The sequence below is a fragment of the Boleophthalmus pectinirostris genome, unplaced genomic scaffold (assembly GCF_026225935.1).
Source record: "Boleophthalmus pectinirostris isolate CB_2022bp ecotype Guang Dong unplaced genomic scaffold, ASM2622593v1 HiC_scaffold_16, whole genome shotgun sequence".
In the NCBI taxonomy this organism is placed as follows: Eukaryota; Metazoa; Chordata; class Actinopteri; order Gobiiformes; family Gobiidae; genus Boleophthalmus; species Boleophthalmus pectinirostris.
This window is the reverse complement of record NW_026571095.1, coordinates 23,171,716-23,190,310: the sequence shown is the minus strand read 5'-3', so window position 1 is coordinate 23,190,310 and position 18,595 is coordinate 23,171,716. Positions and strand designations below refer to the sequence as shown.

Sequence of the window (18,595 nt, the reverse complement as noted above, 5' to 3'; positions counted from 1 at the left end):
TTGTTGAGAAATGTTTTTCTTGGATTAATGAAGATTAGTACAGGGTATAATATTTTACCTTATGCTATCTTGTTTTAATTATGTATCTCTCTCTTTTTTTTTTTTTTTTATGTAACATATAGGCTGAAATAAATAGGCTTAAAATCCACCTTCTGTATACGTAATATTGTGCATTCTTCACAAAACTGGTCTTCATATGGGCTCTTTTCAGTTGACACCTGCGCGTAACGTTTGCTGAACAAACCCGGCGCGGCCACAGCGAGGGATGGGTTAAAAGTTCTTGTTTAAAAGTTTGACTTAGTGCGTAAGTGACTGGACAGAGTTCGTTAAACTGACCAGAGCAGCCTTCAGCCCTCCTCTTCTACAGACAGACCTCCTGGGAACTGATATGTTGTGTATTAGACACGAAGCTGGGAGGCTGCGTTTCAACCGCGTTGACAAATCCGTGATACATGTCGTGAGCTGACTTCTGCTTCGAACCACAAGGACTAGTCTGTTTTACTGCAATGGCACAATGGACACTTTTATTTCTCTCCTTTTGTCAGGCATTAGCTCCACTCGCCAGTGCGCAGGCTCAACGCGGGGGCCCATGGAGACACAGGATCCAGTGGGAGAATAACGGCCAGGTGTACAGTTTAATGAGCACGGGCTCACAGTACCAGGCTCCAGGACGATACAGGGGCCCATCCCGGCTTTACGTGAGCAGCAACGGCCACCAACTTCCCGGGTTGCACAGACCAACCTCACTGTACAGACCAGCACAATTTGCAGCTCCTTTCCAGTACGCACCGGTCTCAGCTCGTGCGTCAGGGGCCAGACTTACGGAGCGCCCTGTGCGTGCAGGAACAACTGGACTTCAGGGCACTCCACAGTTCACAACCACGAACGCTTCTGCAGCCGCGGAGACTGAAACTGGATTAGCAAGGACTAGTGTGGACCCATCATCCCAGCACACCAGGAGCGAACAAGTAACCCGTGCCCAAAGTCAATCTTTACGCACGGTGCCAGAACCTGTCATTCGTGCGCAACAGCAGCCGTTACGCACGGTGCCGGAGTCACTGACACGGACACAGAATCAACCGTTACGCACGGTACCGGAGTCTTTGGCTCGCGCGCAAACCCAGCATTTACGCACGGTTCCAGAGCTTGCTCTCGTCTCTAGGGAGCGCGCACAGACGGACCAGTCCATCGCAGGACCTGTTCCATCACTAGAGCGAGACCCTGAGGTCCCGGTCCCTTTAACAGCGATAAATGAGGACACTACAAACGATGCCCACACTAACGCTGTGGACGTGGTTAACGACGACCCTCGGAACCCCTTTAAGAACCACAGGAACTCAGTCCTCTATAATATGTATCCAAACAGAGCGAGGCCAGCGGCGCGCCCTCAGCGCCCTCCTCCAGGGACCGGCTATGGCACCAGGCTCTTCCAGAACGGTGAGTTATTTTACCTGTGTGTTGATAAGCACCAGTAACGAGAATGTTACTGTATCCTTTTTTAAGTTCGTTTGCTCTTATCATTAAAATCTGTCTAAAGTTGGTCTTGTCCATTTTGTGGGCTATTCATAAAAGTAGACCATGTAAAATATTTTCCAGTTCTATTTTTTAGTGATGAATGGGTGAAGTACTGGATTTATCTACATGCAAGAAATTACTGATTGCAGAATGTATTTTTCTCTTTAAATTGAAATTATCCAAAAAAAATAACCACAACCCAAATTAATTAGCCCTCTCATCAGGATTGAAAGCCACCCATCTGTCTCTCTATTAATCTTCCTGTCACTGTTACCCTCCATTTATCTCTCTCCTTGTGTCTCTCTGTGTCTCCCTCTCTTCTCACCCCTCTCCTCTCTTCTCTTCTATAGGCCTGCCCGACTTGGTACCAGATCCGTATGCTATTCAGGCTGGCACGTATGTCCAGCGGATGCAGATGTATGCTCTCCGCTGTGCTGCTGAAGAGAACTGTCTGGCCAGGTGAGCGAGCTGCCAGTGGTGATTCATAATTCACTAAGTACACACCTGCACATAAGAACAACTTCCTCTAGTTTCACGCTTCAAGTCAAACGCCATTAACATGTCCCATTTTGAGCTGATAATCACGGTGTCAAACTCTATTAAGAAGCATTACCCAACATCCTGCCAATGCACACATGTTCTTGGCTCATGTCCTCACGCAGTCTTTTTCATGGCATTAAGCTGTTAAAAAAGTACAGAGGACCTCATTTGTATCTATTATATGTGTCATTTTAAAAGTACTGAATGGAAAACCTTGCTGAAACACAGAATTCTCTTCAGGGCACCCAGAGTAGAGTTGTCACAGAATATACCCAGATATTAGTACTAAAACAGACATCATTTGGAACTAATAGGTTTTGGTTTTGTTGTTCTTTTATTTTATTTTAAATAACATAAAAGAACAAAAATTAGACATTTCTGAGTTGTTTTAGAATAAATAAGACCACCTGATAACATTTTTATTTTTTTCATGAATGGTGAATACAAAATAACTATGTTTCCTACATCAATGTGAGTGAAAAGGAGCAGAAAGAAGTATAGACCTCTTTTCACACATAGTAAAACATTTCTAACACTTTAAAGATTCCAACCTTAACATTGAAGAAACTGTTATTATTTGCATTGAAAACCCCCTTCCACTTTTTTTTTTATCACTGTGGAACCTTAATGTCATTCAACATATTGTATTTTTGAAAGTGACAGGTGAAAGTCTTGCATGTCAAATATTGTTATGGAGAAGTGATTGTCCAACAAAATGTCCTGCCAACACACAAGTGTTCTGAGGTGTTTTTCCAAAAGCATTCGGTAAAATGGAACAAACTAAACCTATTTTTCACAGATATTTTTAGACTCTGCAACTCTTTCCAAATTCCAGTCCTCTAGTCATAATGTCAAATGTTTGTGTTACAAGTATTTGTCTTTCTTTTATTATGATGATAATAGTTATTGACAACATTAACAAAAAAATTGAAATATCTAAAGTCTTGAAAGTCCAATACAAACTTCTGACCCTATAGTCAAAGAAATTGTTTTAATACTCATTCAATTAAATTTAATTCAGTTCACTTCTGCAAAGCCCAAAATCACAACAGCAGGCTCCTCATAGGACTTCACCAAACTGTTGATTTAACCAACACAAAGTTAGAACATCAAACAATGAACTCAGTGGGTTAGTTTGGCTTTGTATCTGAGAACAAAGGGACACTGTAGTAAACTGCAAGTAATACAGCTTCAAAATCAAATCACCAGTATGGCTGATTTTATTTAAAATGATTATGTTGAAGGAGATTTTCACACTCGAATGGGGAGCAGAAGACAATATGGTTGTGACACTTTTCATAAGAAATGTACAAATGTGTGTTGACCATGAGTTGCTGACAAGATCAAGGATCCCACCACTGCAAAAACTAAAATCTAGTGAAGTTAACATTACCTCAATAAAGAAAGTTTTATCATATATCATATCATAAATACATCTTGCTTCACTTTTTGCACTTAGAATATGAAACCAAATCTAATGTTGCTTGAATTAAGGAAAATATACTTAATCCATTGGTAGATAATTTTATGTCAAGTTGAATCTACTCAAATAAAGTAAAATATTCTTAAGTTAAGTCATTTTAACTTACCTGGATATTGCTTTTTTAGCCTTAACCTCTCTCTGTGCTCTGACTTTCCTCTGCTCCTCCTCAGAACTGCCTATAGCTCCACAGTCCGGGACATAGACTTCAGGGTCCTGCTGCGTTTCCCTCAGAAGGTCCGGAACCAGGGCACTGCAGACTTCCTCCCCGTGAAGCCGCGCTTTCAGTGGGACTGGCACAACTGTCACCAGTGAGTCTGTGGAGCTGCAAAGAGAACATGTATTTGAAAAGCATCGAAAAGAGCTGGTATTAAACGTGCAGTGCATTACTTTTTGGTTGGGGGTGCATCACCTGCTTGTTTCTATGGATATATATAACTGTATGACAGCTCTACCTTACATTTATTCATTTACAGGTGCTGCTATTGCTCAAAAATACCTAGAAAAAGTGGTTCTGACTGTGAGCGGGGTTGCCTATCCACAGATCTGGCCTGTGACTTGAACTGGTTTGGTCCCCATGAAGATAGAAAGGTTTAATGACATACTGTGAAACATTTCAGACAAAGCAATAACATCTCCCTTGAGAACCACCAGAAAAGTTACAAAGTGCACTTAACATAAGAATTGATTCTGACCCCTGATTTAGACAAATATTTTCATGTATCATTCCGTTCTCCATAATAGTTGGGAATTGTCCCAGTTTACACCTGGTTTAGTGACTGGTTAAAGGTGTACTATGTAACTTGTCTGGTAGATGGTCCACTACCTTCATATCTCCACTACCTTCATATCCCATAGAGATTTTATTGCTTTGCCTGGAATGTTCTGCAGTATGGTCAAATTCTAGCTCAGATCTGTGGAGAGACAGCCCCACTGATAGTAAGCATGCACGCTTTTGAAGGTATTTTGTGCAATGGGAGCACCTGGATTTGAAACAAGCAGGTGATGAACCCTCCACAGAAAGTGCCACTTTTAAGACCAATTTTTTGTTTTAGACCAAGTGTTATACAGATTTTTAGTTTTGGTCTAATCCTGATGGTTCTTGGTAATCCAGATACTGTATAGTTTGTAAAGTTGTGTAATGAGAAGTTTTAAAGATTGGCGTATGCCTAATTTGTAATGTATGAAATTACATAACATAATTTTATCCTTGGTATAATAGTATGTATAAATGGAGAATTTGATATGAATAGGCACAAGTATATGTATGTTATAGTGCAGTGCAATGTCTGTATGTTGACATGATTCACTCTCATGACGATCTCTGTCTTGCTCAAAGGCACTACCACAGCATGGAGGCCTTCAGTAACTACGACCTGCTGGACTCCGTGACGGGGAGGAAGGTGGCAGAGGGGCACAAGGCCAGCTTCTGTTTGGAGGACACCAGCTGTGAGCCCGGGTTCAGGAGGAGATATGCCTGCACCTCACATACACAGGTAAAGAGGGTGGAGCTATAAGTCACATACACAGGTAAAGAGCTTGGGGCTACACCATTCACACACAGGTAAAGAGGGTGGAGCTACACGTCACATAGATAGGTAAAGAGGGCGGATTTTACACACCTAAAGAAGGCTTGGCTGAACAATATACTGTATCTAAATGGACATAGCTAACCCACTAGTTACTGCATTTCAAATAGAAAGTGTTCATGGAGGCGCTTCCAGCTCCTCTGACTCTCTCTTAGCCCACTTCTTTATACAGGCTGAACAAAGTCTATCTTCTCTTTATAAGTCTGACTTGTGATGTTTATTTATGTCGAGAGTTTAAAAGTGTTATCATTCAGCATATAACAACTGAAAATCATTCTACATTTCTGTCAATCCCAGACAAATATTATACACAATAGATTATGTAGGCAACTCAAACTACTGCAAACACAGTATATTGTGCAATATTTCTCTTGGCTTGATATCACAAAATGAAAATATTTTTCTTTACTTAACAAAGCATTGATCACTAACCCCACGAACTGACTTTAAAGCAGTAAGGAAACACATCCTGTCCAGAGGAAGTTATTTGTTATGTGTCTGGTCTGGTGATCCTGGCTTTAATAGTGTTCAACAGTCTGCCGCTGTTTCCGCTGGAGCTGAGCCCCTCTTTCTCTGTTTGTGTGTTTAGGGCCTGAGCCCCGGGTGCCATGACATCTATGCTGCCAACATTGACTGTCAGTGGATCGACATCACCGACGTGCCTCCGGGAAATTATGTGCTCAAGGTAAACACACATCCTTCATCACTCAAACCTATATTAGCTTACAGTATTGATGATGGCTAAATGAATGTGTCTATTGTCTGATGTGTCATGCCCACTATTAAAAGTCCTGTACCCATATTTTCCCATGTATTTGAGCAAAATGTCTCTTACCCCAGTGCGGATATGTTGTATAAGCAGCTATTGATGTCAAAATACTGTCTACAACTAACTCCAAATTGGTTTCTAAAAGTTATGAAAAGACAAACTCATCACAGTGAATATTTAGAAAACACTGAATGCATAAAGTAAGTGAGGAATAACTTTGGATCGCTTACAAAAACTACTTAACAGTAAAAACACAGTGAGAAGTGCATGTAACTTTCTCTCATTTATACTCATTTACACATAAGACCACTTGTTCTGTTCAGAAAGACTCATTCATGACATTTTCCAGATTACTGTCAACCCAAACTTCCATGTCCTTGAGTCCGACTTCACCAACAACATTGTGAGGTGTGAGATCATGTACACTGGGGCCTACGCCCAGACACGAAACTGCCGGATTGCACGGTGAGCCCGAAAACACAAAATGATTCATATTCATGTTATCCAGTCATTTAATATAATTTCTCTTTTCCTCTGTAGGAGTTAAACCTTTTATCCACTACTAGAGGAGATTTTTGGTGCTACGTTTGGTGCTATACATTTTTGCTACAGAATCAAGTTTTGGCTGCATAAAAAATGACATTAATTCAATCCAGACTTGGTTCATTGTTGTATTGTTTGTTTATTTCCTTTCATTTTAATAATTTCGGCTCTTCTGGTGTTTGGCTTGAATTTGCTGCTTTGCTTGTTGTAACATTGTACAATTAATTCTACCACTTTTGCCTTTGAGTATTCAGAATGGGGAGTATGTACATTGAATGTGTGTGCGAATGGGAGATATGAATGAGATGGTTGAATTGTGTAGATTTGTCTAAAAATTGTGCATTAAATGTAAAGATTTTGTATTTGCATTGCAATAATAAATGTCTTATTATTGTTATACTTTGTACTCTTGTAATACTAATTAGCCTGCTCTTTTTTTAATATACTCCAGTCAGTTTATGGTGAGGGGGTATCAGATTTTAAAATAATAGTATGTCAAACTAAAATGTTCTTTGTCTTATGAATATTTTGGAGGATTCTGAACGTCAATATCACTAAAACAAGAAAATATCATTGTAATAACTGACTATCATTATATAACTGATTTAGAGGGGGATATAATTTAGATCACCGTGTTAACTTTTGTTGGTTTCAAAATGCTAAATTTGGCATAAAAACAAGTTTCATATGTTTCATTTTCTCCCCCTTCACAGCTCATTATAACCGACTTATGAAACTACTGCACATCACACCAGGTTTGTGAAGTTGTAGTGTATGATTTTGTTTTCATTTGGATAGGATCATACTGCAAACTATAAGGAGTGTTTGAATAGGGCCTGAGAGAGGCAAGTTTTTCATGAGGGAACAATGTTATAACATTGTATATATTATAGGGGGTACTCGGAGTGTGAGAACGCGCTACCTGTTGACAGAATTAAATATTCCATCCTCCTAGATGTATCTATCCCTACGTAGACAAGAAGGTGTAAGTGCAGCACAGGCAATATTACACCATATATTGTCTTGATATAGAATTTGTATTAAAGCTTCAATATTACGCAAAATTGACAGTTTTAAGATATGTTACATACATGTCTTAATACCTGGAATTGTGTTTGTTTCATTTGCACATGTTTGAATAATCCTTTATTATTAGTCTGTCTACATTTCCAAAGCTCAAAATGCTCTGTTCCACCTTGTGATATCATGACACGTTAGTTTTCCAGTTAATAGCAACCTTTTAACTTTTGTTCACTTTAGACTGGAATTTCCAGCACTGAAATTATCCGCATGACATGGAGTTTAAAAACCATAGTGCAGCATTTCCCGTATTACCTCATGACATGAGTGTTTTCAGTTTGAGAAGAAGAACTCAGCCTAGATATGCAGGGTTTGTGTGTTAAACATGTGTAAATTAAACAAAACACAACTCAAAACACATGTTTTTGATGGGGAAAGAAAATGATAACATCGATCACAAAATCACAAAATATGGGCCTTTTAAATAAATGATTACCAAAGGGGCTTGAGAAATTTCAGGTAATTCCCTTTCCCCTATAGAAAAGCCCTCTTTCACAGTGAGGCTGTGTGGTGGATATAACAGGGCGGTTTCAGATCCTGTCGCGGTGTCTTCACAGAGAAACGTGAGCAAACACTCCAACCATCTCTACCTCCGTCTGCTGCCTCCTTTCAATGTAAAGTTCTCTCCAGCACACAGCACACAGCAGTGAAATGTGGATCCAGCTCAAAGAAATGACAGAATACATCTATTTGGATGCGTCAGTCTGGTTTCAGTTACGCAACGTCCTCTTATGAGGGATTAAAGGGATAAAACTTAGTGGTGAAGTGACAGATGACGTTGGCAACCTTGATGGATACGATCGAGGAATGCTTGCTTTGCATTATTCACACACCATATTCATTTACAGGCTCGGCGAAGTGTCTTGCCCAATGACACAAGTACAAAATGCACTTAATCACCAAACCCCATGATGGTTGTCATTGTTTTAAAATGTAGAATAGTTTTGCTGTGGCTATCTAATATTATTGGCATACTGTGGAACATCAAAGGCCAAGAGATACAAGCAGGTGGACAACTCTACATAAAGATACTTAATTTAAAGAACGGGAATTTCAAAACAATTGTAACTTGCAACTGTAGTGACTATTTGTCAAAGAAAAGTAACAAATGAAAGCGGTGAGCAAACTCAGAACTAAACATAACTCAAATAATCACTTTTGTGCACTATGGATATGTGGTTTATGCAGTGAAATAAAAAACAAAATCAATGTCCCTGACCAGAGCTGCATTTCCAAAATTTATTCCAGTTTTGCAGGCAAGCAACAAGGGATACATGATCAAGGCCTACTCTTGCTGTCTCTCCTCTCAACTCATTAAAACCTCACCTCAAACTAGGGGTGTTCCAGTTTTTGATTTTGAAAATCTGGTCTAAGTTAGATGCCTGTAAAACATAAACCATTATCCATTTATTAGTGTACAAAGTCAGGCAGCAAAATGATACATGTATAATAGTAAAAGGTATTTAATTAATCAAATTTTACTTATTCAGCACAATACAATGAGTATTCTAAAACGTATTTGGCAATGTTTACATGGTGTCCCCATGGTAACTGCTGAACATTCAACCATAGACATACGTGTAGAACCTCGTAGCATGATATCACTGCACAGTAGTCACAAAATTGTACTATTTCATCCACCTCTTCACAAAAACAGCCGTGTATTTCTGCCAGTCGAATCGCCGTGGCCTGATGTGCTCCAGTCCCAGTGGAGATAGCGGAGAGCTGAGTGGGAGGTTGGTCTCCAGACACTAGTGAATGTGTCCAGCCATTCATTCAGATGTTATTTTATTACAGGAGAGTTTTCCTAACACGCACTAGACTGTTTCAAACTCTCCAAGAGCTGCACCTGACCAAGAGGACGGTGAACAAATGACACTCTGCTCTCACATGTGGTCTAAGTGGTGAGATGTAGGCTTAGTGGAAAACAGCCGTGCACAGAGCCTATATGCACTGCTGAATATACAGAAGACTACACGGAAAGTAAGCAATTTATTCTCTTGTGTTTGGGGAAAACTGCAGTTAATATATAATAGATCAAATTTATGGTATATTTGTGAGTACCATGTTGCTAATAGCTGTCCAGTGAGCTTTTTGACACTGAATTCAAGCATTTGTTCCCTGTAAAGTCTTCATTTAATGCCTTCATAAATGCAATTCCATAGTCTGGTACATTCCAATCAAAGAACAACATCACCATGGAGACAAGCAAGTAGCATTGCTTCCAGCAGAAAAGTTACACAGTGTACCTTTAAAAAAAGATAAGAAAGTTCAATATTGCAACTGAAGCTGCTGTATAAGTAAGAATACTATAATTAAAAAGACAGTTCTGAATATTGGACATAGGACCTCATTTCCTAGTTATTCAGAGTGCTGGAGACGTGTGGAGACACTTTTTTAAATAGTCCACCCAGTCCTTGTATTTGCAGAGGTCGCTAGGGCAAGGATGGTGTCAATGGCCATAGTTATCCTGCCACTAAAAACAGTCTTACCCACTCCACAAAACACCCGAAGAAAATCTATTATTACACCACACTGTCGATGTGAATGTCTGTGTTGATAGAATAATGTCTGAAATAAAACTAACCTTGCATCGCATAAATCATCACATATTGAGGGACTATTTTTTCATACATCAGTCCGCTGCTGCCAAGCTTTCTATTAGGAAAGTACAACTTGCTGCTACAGTTTTTGGTGGCAGGATAACTATGGCCATTGACATGCACTAGCCTAGCACCAGCGACCTCTGCAAATACAAGGACTGGATGGAATATTTTAAAAAGTGTCTCCACACCTCTCCAACACTCTGGCTCACTAGAAAATGAGGTCCTATGTCCAAAATTCTGTCCCTTTCATCTATTAAGCCAAAACAATCACTGGACATTGCAAACAAAGTTAATTGCTGCTCATTTACTGCCTTTGGTTCAAATATGTATATACCTGGTGACTTGCGCTCTCGTGTCATAGCAAGAAGGTTCTGGGTTCGACTCCCAAGCTGTCTGGGTCTTTCTGTGCAGAGTTTGCATGTTTCTCCACATGTCTGGTGGGTTTCCAGGTACTCTGCTTTACCTCATTAAACCGAAACATGCACCATAGATCAAATCCACCAGTCAGAGTACTCCTGGCCAACCTGGGTGCAGCACTGCTCCTGGGAGGTTTCCCCAACGTCAGTGGGTCAAAAGGGTCAAATGCAGAGGACAAAAGAAAGTATATCTTAAAGGGACAGTTTGGAATTTTGGACATAGGGCCTCATTTCCTAGTGAGCTAGAGAGTTGGAGATGTGTGAAGACACTTTTTTAAATATTCCATCCAGTCCTTGTATTTGCAGAGGTCACTGGTGCTAGGCTAGTGCATGTCAATGGCCATAGTTATCCTGTCACTAAAAACAGTCTTACCCACCCCACAAAACACCCGAAGCAAAACAGTTATTATGCCAGACTGTCAATGTGAATGTCTGTGTTGATAGAATAATTTTAGAAGTAAAACCAACCTTGCATTTGAAGGATTTATGTCTGAGCAGCAGGAAGTTGTACTTCCTGATAGAAAGCTTGGCAGGGGCGGACTGATATATGAGAAAACAGTTCCTCAACATGCAACGATTCATGCGATGCAAGGTTAGTTTTATTTCAAACATTATTCTATCAACACATTCACATGGACAGTTTGGCGTAATAATAGATTTGCCTCGGGTGTTTTGTGGAGTGGGTAAGACTGTTTTTATTGGCAGGCTAACTATGGCCATTGACATGCACTAGCCTAGCACCAGCGACCTCTGCAAATACAAGGACTGGATGGAATATTTTAAAAAGTGTCTCCACACGTCTCCAACACTCTGACTAACTAGGAAATGAGGTCCTATGTCCAAAATTCCAATCTGTTCCTTTAACCTTGAAAATGATCAAGACATATGATTACATTTGTTCTTTGTATGTGAGTGCTCTATTTCAGTCTGTTTTATCTTATATAGCAAAGATATATTTTGTATTACTGTATTACTATATTTCTATATTTTATTTTTACATTTATACATATACTTTTTTATGATACTTACTTTGAATTTATTATGACCATGTATATTGTTGCTCTTTGTAGTTCTGTCCCTTGTGGATCAATAAAACTAGTCTAATGTTGCTGCTATGGCCTAACTAACAAACAAGTAAGTCCGTGTTAGTAAAATGTTTCTTAATTTTTCTTTTTAGCAAAACATTCTGTGTAAAAGCTGCAGTATGAAGTAAGAGCTGGTAAAACAGGTAACCATGACGCACTGCATTTTTGAACCAAGGACAGAGCCAGACAGACGGATTGATTAGACCCAATTGAACTGCTCTGACTTTTGCCAAGAAGGTGCTCTCCTTTGCCAGAAAAGATGTCTATGTTTTCCAACCAGTCTGGAAAGCCCCCTTGACTTTAACACAGCCCAATTTACAGCTAGGTGTCTGGGAATTCAGTGCAAAAAAAAAGAAAAAAGTATTGTCACGGGCCCAAAACTATGCCAAGTATTCAACCTTCGAAAAAGCAGTTTAGTAATCGCATAATCTTGTTTCTTGACTTTTTCATTTCATGCTGGCTTGAGATGTTAAACATTTGAAAGAGAGGACAGTGTGTTTGTTCAGCTGTGAGGCCTTCTACGGAGACATCTGGAAGCGGGGTCCTGTGAGTCCAAGACAAGCACAAAATGGTGGTCCAAAAAACACAAATGAAGGTGCTCAAAATTGGCCCCAGTTGATATCAAATGTAGGTAACAGGAGGAGTATGTGCTAAAAATTTAATGATGGCTTTAAATAAATGTCATGTTTTCCCTGTTATATTCCAGTTTTACTCATTGAATTTCAACATTTTAAGTAGATTAACTGAAAATCCAAGTGTGTATTTTGGATCAACATAAAAATGGTATAATAGCCTACATGTTTTTAAAGGTGCACAATGTAACTTTTCAGTTGGGGGTCCGTCACCTTCTTATTTCTCTGGATATGCCATTGCTCTGCTTCGAATGTTCTGCATTAAACAGCTCTACCTTACATTTATCCAATTACAGGTGATTTTATTGATCAAAAATACCTAGAAAAACAGGACTTCTGATTGTGAGCAGGGTCGCCTCTCCACAGATCTGACCTGTAACTTGGTCTGGTTTGACTTCTTGGGTTCTTTTAAAGACAATGCAGTAAAGTGTATTTACATTGTTGTTGTTGGGAATTTCACATCCAACAAAGGGAACACCCAAAAGAATGTGAAAAGGAAACATTAGGGAGACTCACCAGAACACAAAAAGACAAAGAAGAGTAGGAAAACCTAAATTCCGCCATATCAGATCACTGCAAAAGAAGTAACCACAGTATGGATTGGGACGGGGCACAGGTCATAGGATCGGAAAAGTTCAAACGCTGGATCAGGGAGGCCACGGAAATCAGGAAACGAAGAACGGACGGGAGGTATGGTGAGTCTGAGCGACCTGCCAGGTCAATCAGGCTGACCACGCCCACAGGAAGTAACAACAGCTGATATACGACATATCACCACCAACACCGGAGATAGTTCTGAAGGCTAGCAGCCGAAACATGTCAACGAGGTAAAATACACTTTACTGTATTGTCTTTAAAAAGAACCCAAGACGCTGAAGTACATAAGAAGACAAAATGAACATCTTTGGCTTGGTCTGGTTTCATCACCATGAAGATAGAAAGAATTAATACCACACTGTAAAACATTCCTGACAAAAAAGTGGAAAAAAGTGTTTGATGGGCCCTCTACCTGAAAAGTTACACAGTGCACCTTTACATGATGGCTTTAAAGAAATATATCATGTTTTTTTAGTTACCTTCTTTTGTTTGTTGAATTTAAAGATTTTAAGAAGATGAAATCCAAGTATATATTTTGGATCTGAGTTATCCTATCATGGTTCACGTTTTGTAGTCGTTGTTTTTGCTTATCTAGGTGTAGCCTTTTCCTTTCCCAAATGTGTTATACCTGTATTAGTGTCATTGTATCATTGTCAGTGCCTTGTCTTGTCATGTCTCGTCACGGCAGTGTGATTTTTTTGATGTTTGGATTTATGGATTTTTGAGTCTTTCTTTATTTGTTATTGAAGAACTTTAAAAGCAGTTTTGCATTTTGCGTCCTCCCTTTGTTTTCACGACTGGCAGGACAAACGTCAAAACAAAACACCAAAATAAGGAAAAAGTACAAAACATGAACCATGACAAATCCACATCATTTATTTTTGTTTTATTCTTTTTTTTTGTTTTTGTTTTTCATTTCAAGTAAAATCTTTTGGACTGGAATAAGACAACTGTTCGCAATAGATCAACTTGATTACAAGCATCTAGGCTACTCCATAATCTATATTCAAAATGAGGTCCTATATTACGCAAAATTTACTCAAAATTGAACTTTTAGCCATGTGATAATGTTGTTACTTCATCAAAAACATACCTGGAGTTGTTTTTTGTTTCATCCACGCATGATTGAGTAAAGCTTTACTATTAATCTCTCTGAATCTCCAAAGCTTCAAATGCTCTGTTCCACCTTGTGATGTCATTAAGATTCAATTTAACAGAGATGAACAATTCTAGGGCTGAAAATATGTAAATAACTCAAGTGAAGCTGTATAGAGTTTAAAAACACAGTGGGGAACTTCTTGTATTACCACATGACATCACAAGGTGGAGTGGTTTCTGTTTGAGAAGAAGAACTCAGCCTAAATATGCAGGGTTTGTGTGAATTAAACAAAACTCAACTCCGATAGTTCAGAAAATAGAGTAATATAGGATCTTTAAATAAAAGTAGTATTCAAAATTTAAGTCACCTTCTGCAGTGTACTCAGAGGATGTACTAGTACTGATTAAACCTATTTTAACCTGCTTTGATACTTTATTTTAGACCAGGTGAAGTCCCGGTTCAGTCCTGCAGTCTCTATTATGGTATGCCAGCTGAAAATCCACGCAGGTCTTTTCAGTCCATGTTTTCATACATAAAACCCAAATATTTTCTGGTCTGGTCTAAAAATAGTCATGCCAGAGAGTTTGAATTTTCCGGATCCATCAGCAGATCCTTGGATGGGTTGGGCTGTCTGCAGGCCTGACCCGGGGCAGGGCCTGGTATTCTGAGGTCAGTTCAAACAAAGCAGGGCCACATTCAAACAGACAGGGGCAGACAGGGGTGCAAGACGGCGGGGCGGGTGGACAGGAGCAGAGAAATGTCTCAGAGCTCAGGGCAGGAGTGGAAAAGGGGTAAGGGGTGCATGCAGGGGGCAGGTCTGGGTGGGTGGAGTTACTAGGTTGTCTGAACATGATAGATGGTGCATACAAAAACAGACAATAGTGTTCTTGTACAGAGGGATGAGTGACTAGAACTGAACTCTTATATCATCAAAGTTTTTCAAAGTTTTTACACCAGGTTTGTTGCTTTGTTGTTTTGTGGTTACATGATGTCTTGATCATACCTGAAATGGTTCAATATGTCTTCCATGCACGTTTGAGTAATTTAGCGATCTCTTCCGGACCCTATTTGAACCCTCCTGATAGTTAGCAGTGCAATCCTGTCCAAGACTCAACTCACAACTTGATGTAACTCATGCTCCTGTGCGACAATTTTCCATACACTACAACTGATGGTGAAAATAATATTAGTTAAGTATAATGACTAAAAATGTAAAAAATAATAATAATAATAAATGGGGGCCAAAATTGGCTAAAATATCAATATAAGGGGCCCTAGCAGTGTGAGTATGCTGCACTACCACATTACTTTTGTTTTGTTTAATTAAATTTGTGTCAGTGTGTGTGTGTTGGGGACTGTTTTGTTGTTTTGTATTTGTTGTGGGGGTTGCGCTATGTTTTTGTGTTTTGTTTTTATATTGATTATTGTATTTTGCATTTTGAGTATTGTATTTTGTTACATATTATCTGTTGTCTTGAATTAAAAAAAAAAAAAAAAAAAAAAAGGTCCAATCAGAGTACTGTATTCTGAATACTTTGAATACTTTTACACAAAGTTGAATTTCAATTACAATGTAAAGATGCAAAACTGATTAAAAAACTGTTTACTTGTTTCAGAAAAGTAAATAAATATATAAACAAATAAAAACCAAAACAAATACATACAACTTCACACACCTGATGTGATGTGCAATAGTTTCATTAGCTGGATGCCAGTTGTGTTGTAATAGCCCTCTGAAGGGGTAGTGACTTAGATGGGGAGGAAAGAAAGGAAGTGTTAAAAAACATAAGTGAAACTAAAGTTTTGTTTACTGTAATCTGCAGTATTGATCTAAAACTGTATTAATAACAAAAACTGTATTATTAACATCCTGTTTAAAACTGTAGAAGTATGAAACCCCACGTATTCATAGTAGCATTTCACAGAACGTTTTATTTTTTCATTACTGAGAAAAAAGCTACCTAACATTTTCAAACCCTGTCTGAAGTTAACGCAACTAAGAACAGCACTGTGGGCGGGGATAGGGGATAGGTGAAACCAGATATTTGAAGTTATTTTTAAAAATTAGTATGTGTCCAACCCTTTGCTGCATTATAACAGAACAATGTCAGTGATGATATATTTTCCTCATTTATTTGATAGTTTGGAAAAGAGGGGGCGACATCAGGCATATCCCTCTTCTTCTGATTGTGGGTGGATAGTAACCAAGAGCGCCACCTGCTTCTGCACATCTGCTCCACCGCTGAGTCACAGTGAGGAGCATTTTACTAATAGTACACTAGTACATTACATTTTATTTATAACTTACCTTAGCCATCTCTGTTTTGGAGGCATCAAAATACAAGCTGTGCTCATATGCTAATGCAGGCCTATATACATCACAACACATTATTATCCTTTACACACTTTGGCACTGGAGGACATTTTCCAATCTCTGCTGGTGGAGTAAACAAGAGCAGAGATGCAGGTTGTTTAAGTTTATTTGGTATTTACATCTGTTGAGTTATAAATATTCACAGCTTCCTGTTATAATCCAACACTATAAGGACTTTTTGCCATGAGGAAGATGAGATATTTTACTTTCAGTTTCACATAGTTAGCTGTTATGGATCACCATGTTCCTCTCTTCCTTTCCAAAGCTGGACTACTTTATCTATCTCTTACTATTTTATCACCTGGAGGATCTGATAGAAGCACTTAAAGACAGCACGAGTTCATTTTAAATAATTTACAGTGCTCCAGAGTTATTCCTCACTTACCTTGAGCATTCTAGGTATTCAGAGTTTATAAGCACTTTCCTCAAGTCTCAGAGACAAGCACAGAGTTTTGTCATGACGGTTAAACTAACAACAACCAGCATGCTAATGTGCACTTCCTCATAATTGGACAATAAACGCTGTATAATTAGTCGCAGACTTATTTCGACCTCAAGAGCAGCTATCTGTTCTAGAGTTTTGCCGTGATGGTCAAGCAGCTGACAACAACTAGCATGCCAAGGCACACTTCCTGATTATCGGAAAATAAAACGCTGTATAATTAGACGTAAACATATTTCGATCTCAAGACCCGCTATCTGTCCTGGAGTTTCTGCTAACAACTTGCATGTTAACGCGCACTTTATGATTATCAGAGAATAAAACCCTGAGGCAAACTTATTTTGACCTTAAGAGCTGCTATCTATCCTGGAGATTTGCAGTGACAATTAAGCAGCTAACAACCAGCCTGCTAACATGCACTTCCTGATGATCGGACAATAAACACTGTAGCTATATAGACTAGGGGTGGGACATTAGTGCCTTAATTACAATGAACTAATTACAAAGAAAATAATACAATAAAAAAATATTAATTCATGTTATTGCAGTTTGCATGACAAATAACGAGGAACATTTGTCAGTGCATCATGTCATGGTTTGCCAATTATACTGACGCACACAGTTCCATCTATTACAACCCATGAGCATGGCATAAACCCTGAGTCTGCTGGAAGGTGCATTTCGATAAAAAAAACTACCTGATGGAAGTAAACTGTGCAGAGAAAAATCTGCACATCACTGAAGCACCTCAAGCCTACAATACCATTTAAATACAAAACATGTGACAGCGAGCACAGAAACACGACACTCAGAAGGGAACAACTTAAAGTAAAACAGCACTTTAACTTTAGTCTCTTCAGTTTTGGACAAGGACCTTGCCATTGCTAAGCCATTTTTCCAGATGTTAGGAGAGCTTGAGTTTAAAAGTCATGTCTGTGTGTATTATTGGAGGAAGTCGTCCACTGAAATTCATTTACATAAAATAAATGTTGCTTTTGGGGCAAATATTGTTATGCGATTAATTGAGATTAATTAATTATAAAGCCTGTAACTAATTTGATTATAAATTTTTAGTCAAGTCACACCCCTAATATAGACGCAGACTTATTTTGACCTCAGGGGCTGCTATCTGTTCTGAAATTTTGTCATGACAGTCAAGCAGCTAACAACAACTAGCATACTAATACACACTTCCTGATTATCAGAGAATAATACGCTATAGTTAGACACAGACGATTGTGACCTCAAGAACTGCTATCTGTTAGCCAGGCTGGTGCCACCTAGTGCCTCCACTCAATTTCATTTCTCTCCAGCAACTAGGTCAGGAATCAGAATACACTAGACCACAGGTGTCAAACATACGGCCCGAGGGCCAGATCCGGCCCTTCAAGACCTTTAATCTGGCCCTCGGCTGATTTTCTACTAAAATATTTTAATGATATTTTCTATTAAAATCTTGTTAATTTTCTGTGGTGTTTATCATAGCAGCATCTCCAGCGTCTCTGTACGTGGCCCCTCCCACCAGAGCAGCACAAATGAAGACTTGTCTCTTTCCAAACACTCTAAAAGGACAATCACTTTGACTGTTGACTGTGACACCCTCATCGGTAAAATGTCCAAAATGAGAAAAGTGGACGCCGAGTGCAGGATTTTACAACAAAAATTGACTTATTCTTATTTACATACAAGTTCATGTTAAAACATTGTGTTGAAATTAAATTTTTCTTAAAGTTTCAGGTTGTTCATAATATTATAATATTTAGTAAAAGAAAGAGTTCATCAGTTAAAAAAGATTTCTGTAATAGATTTGCGTTTCTCTGCACAAATA

General features: G+C 38.9%; 1 protein-coding gene across 1 annotated transcript; it reads left to right on the top strand.

Annotated features, from left to right (window-relative positions):
- Positions 1–296: 296 nt before the first annotated feature.
- LOC110164111 (protein-lysine 6-oxidase-like) lies at positions 297–6,724 on the top strand. Its single transcript, XM_020929139.2, has 7 exons — positions 297–1,437; positions 1,866–1,974; positions 3,709–3,846; positions 4,875–5,031; positions 5,714–5,809; positions 6,243–6,358; positions 6,434–6,724. The coding sequence occupies exons 1-7, from the start codon at positions 507–509 to the stop codon at positions 6,438–6,440; spliced, it is 1,554 nt and encodes a 517-aa protein (XP_020784798.1). The 5' UTR covers positions 297–506; the 3' UTR covers positions 6,441–6,724.
- The last annotated feature ends 11,871 nt before the right edge of the window (positions 6,725–18,595 follow it).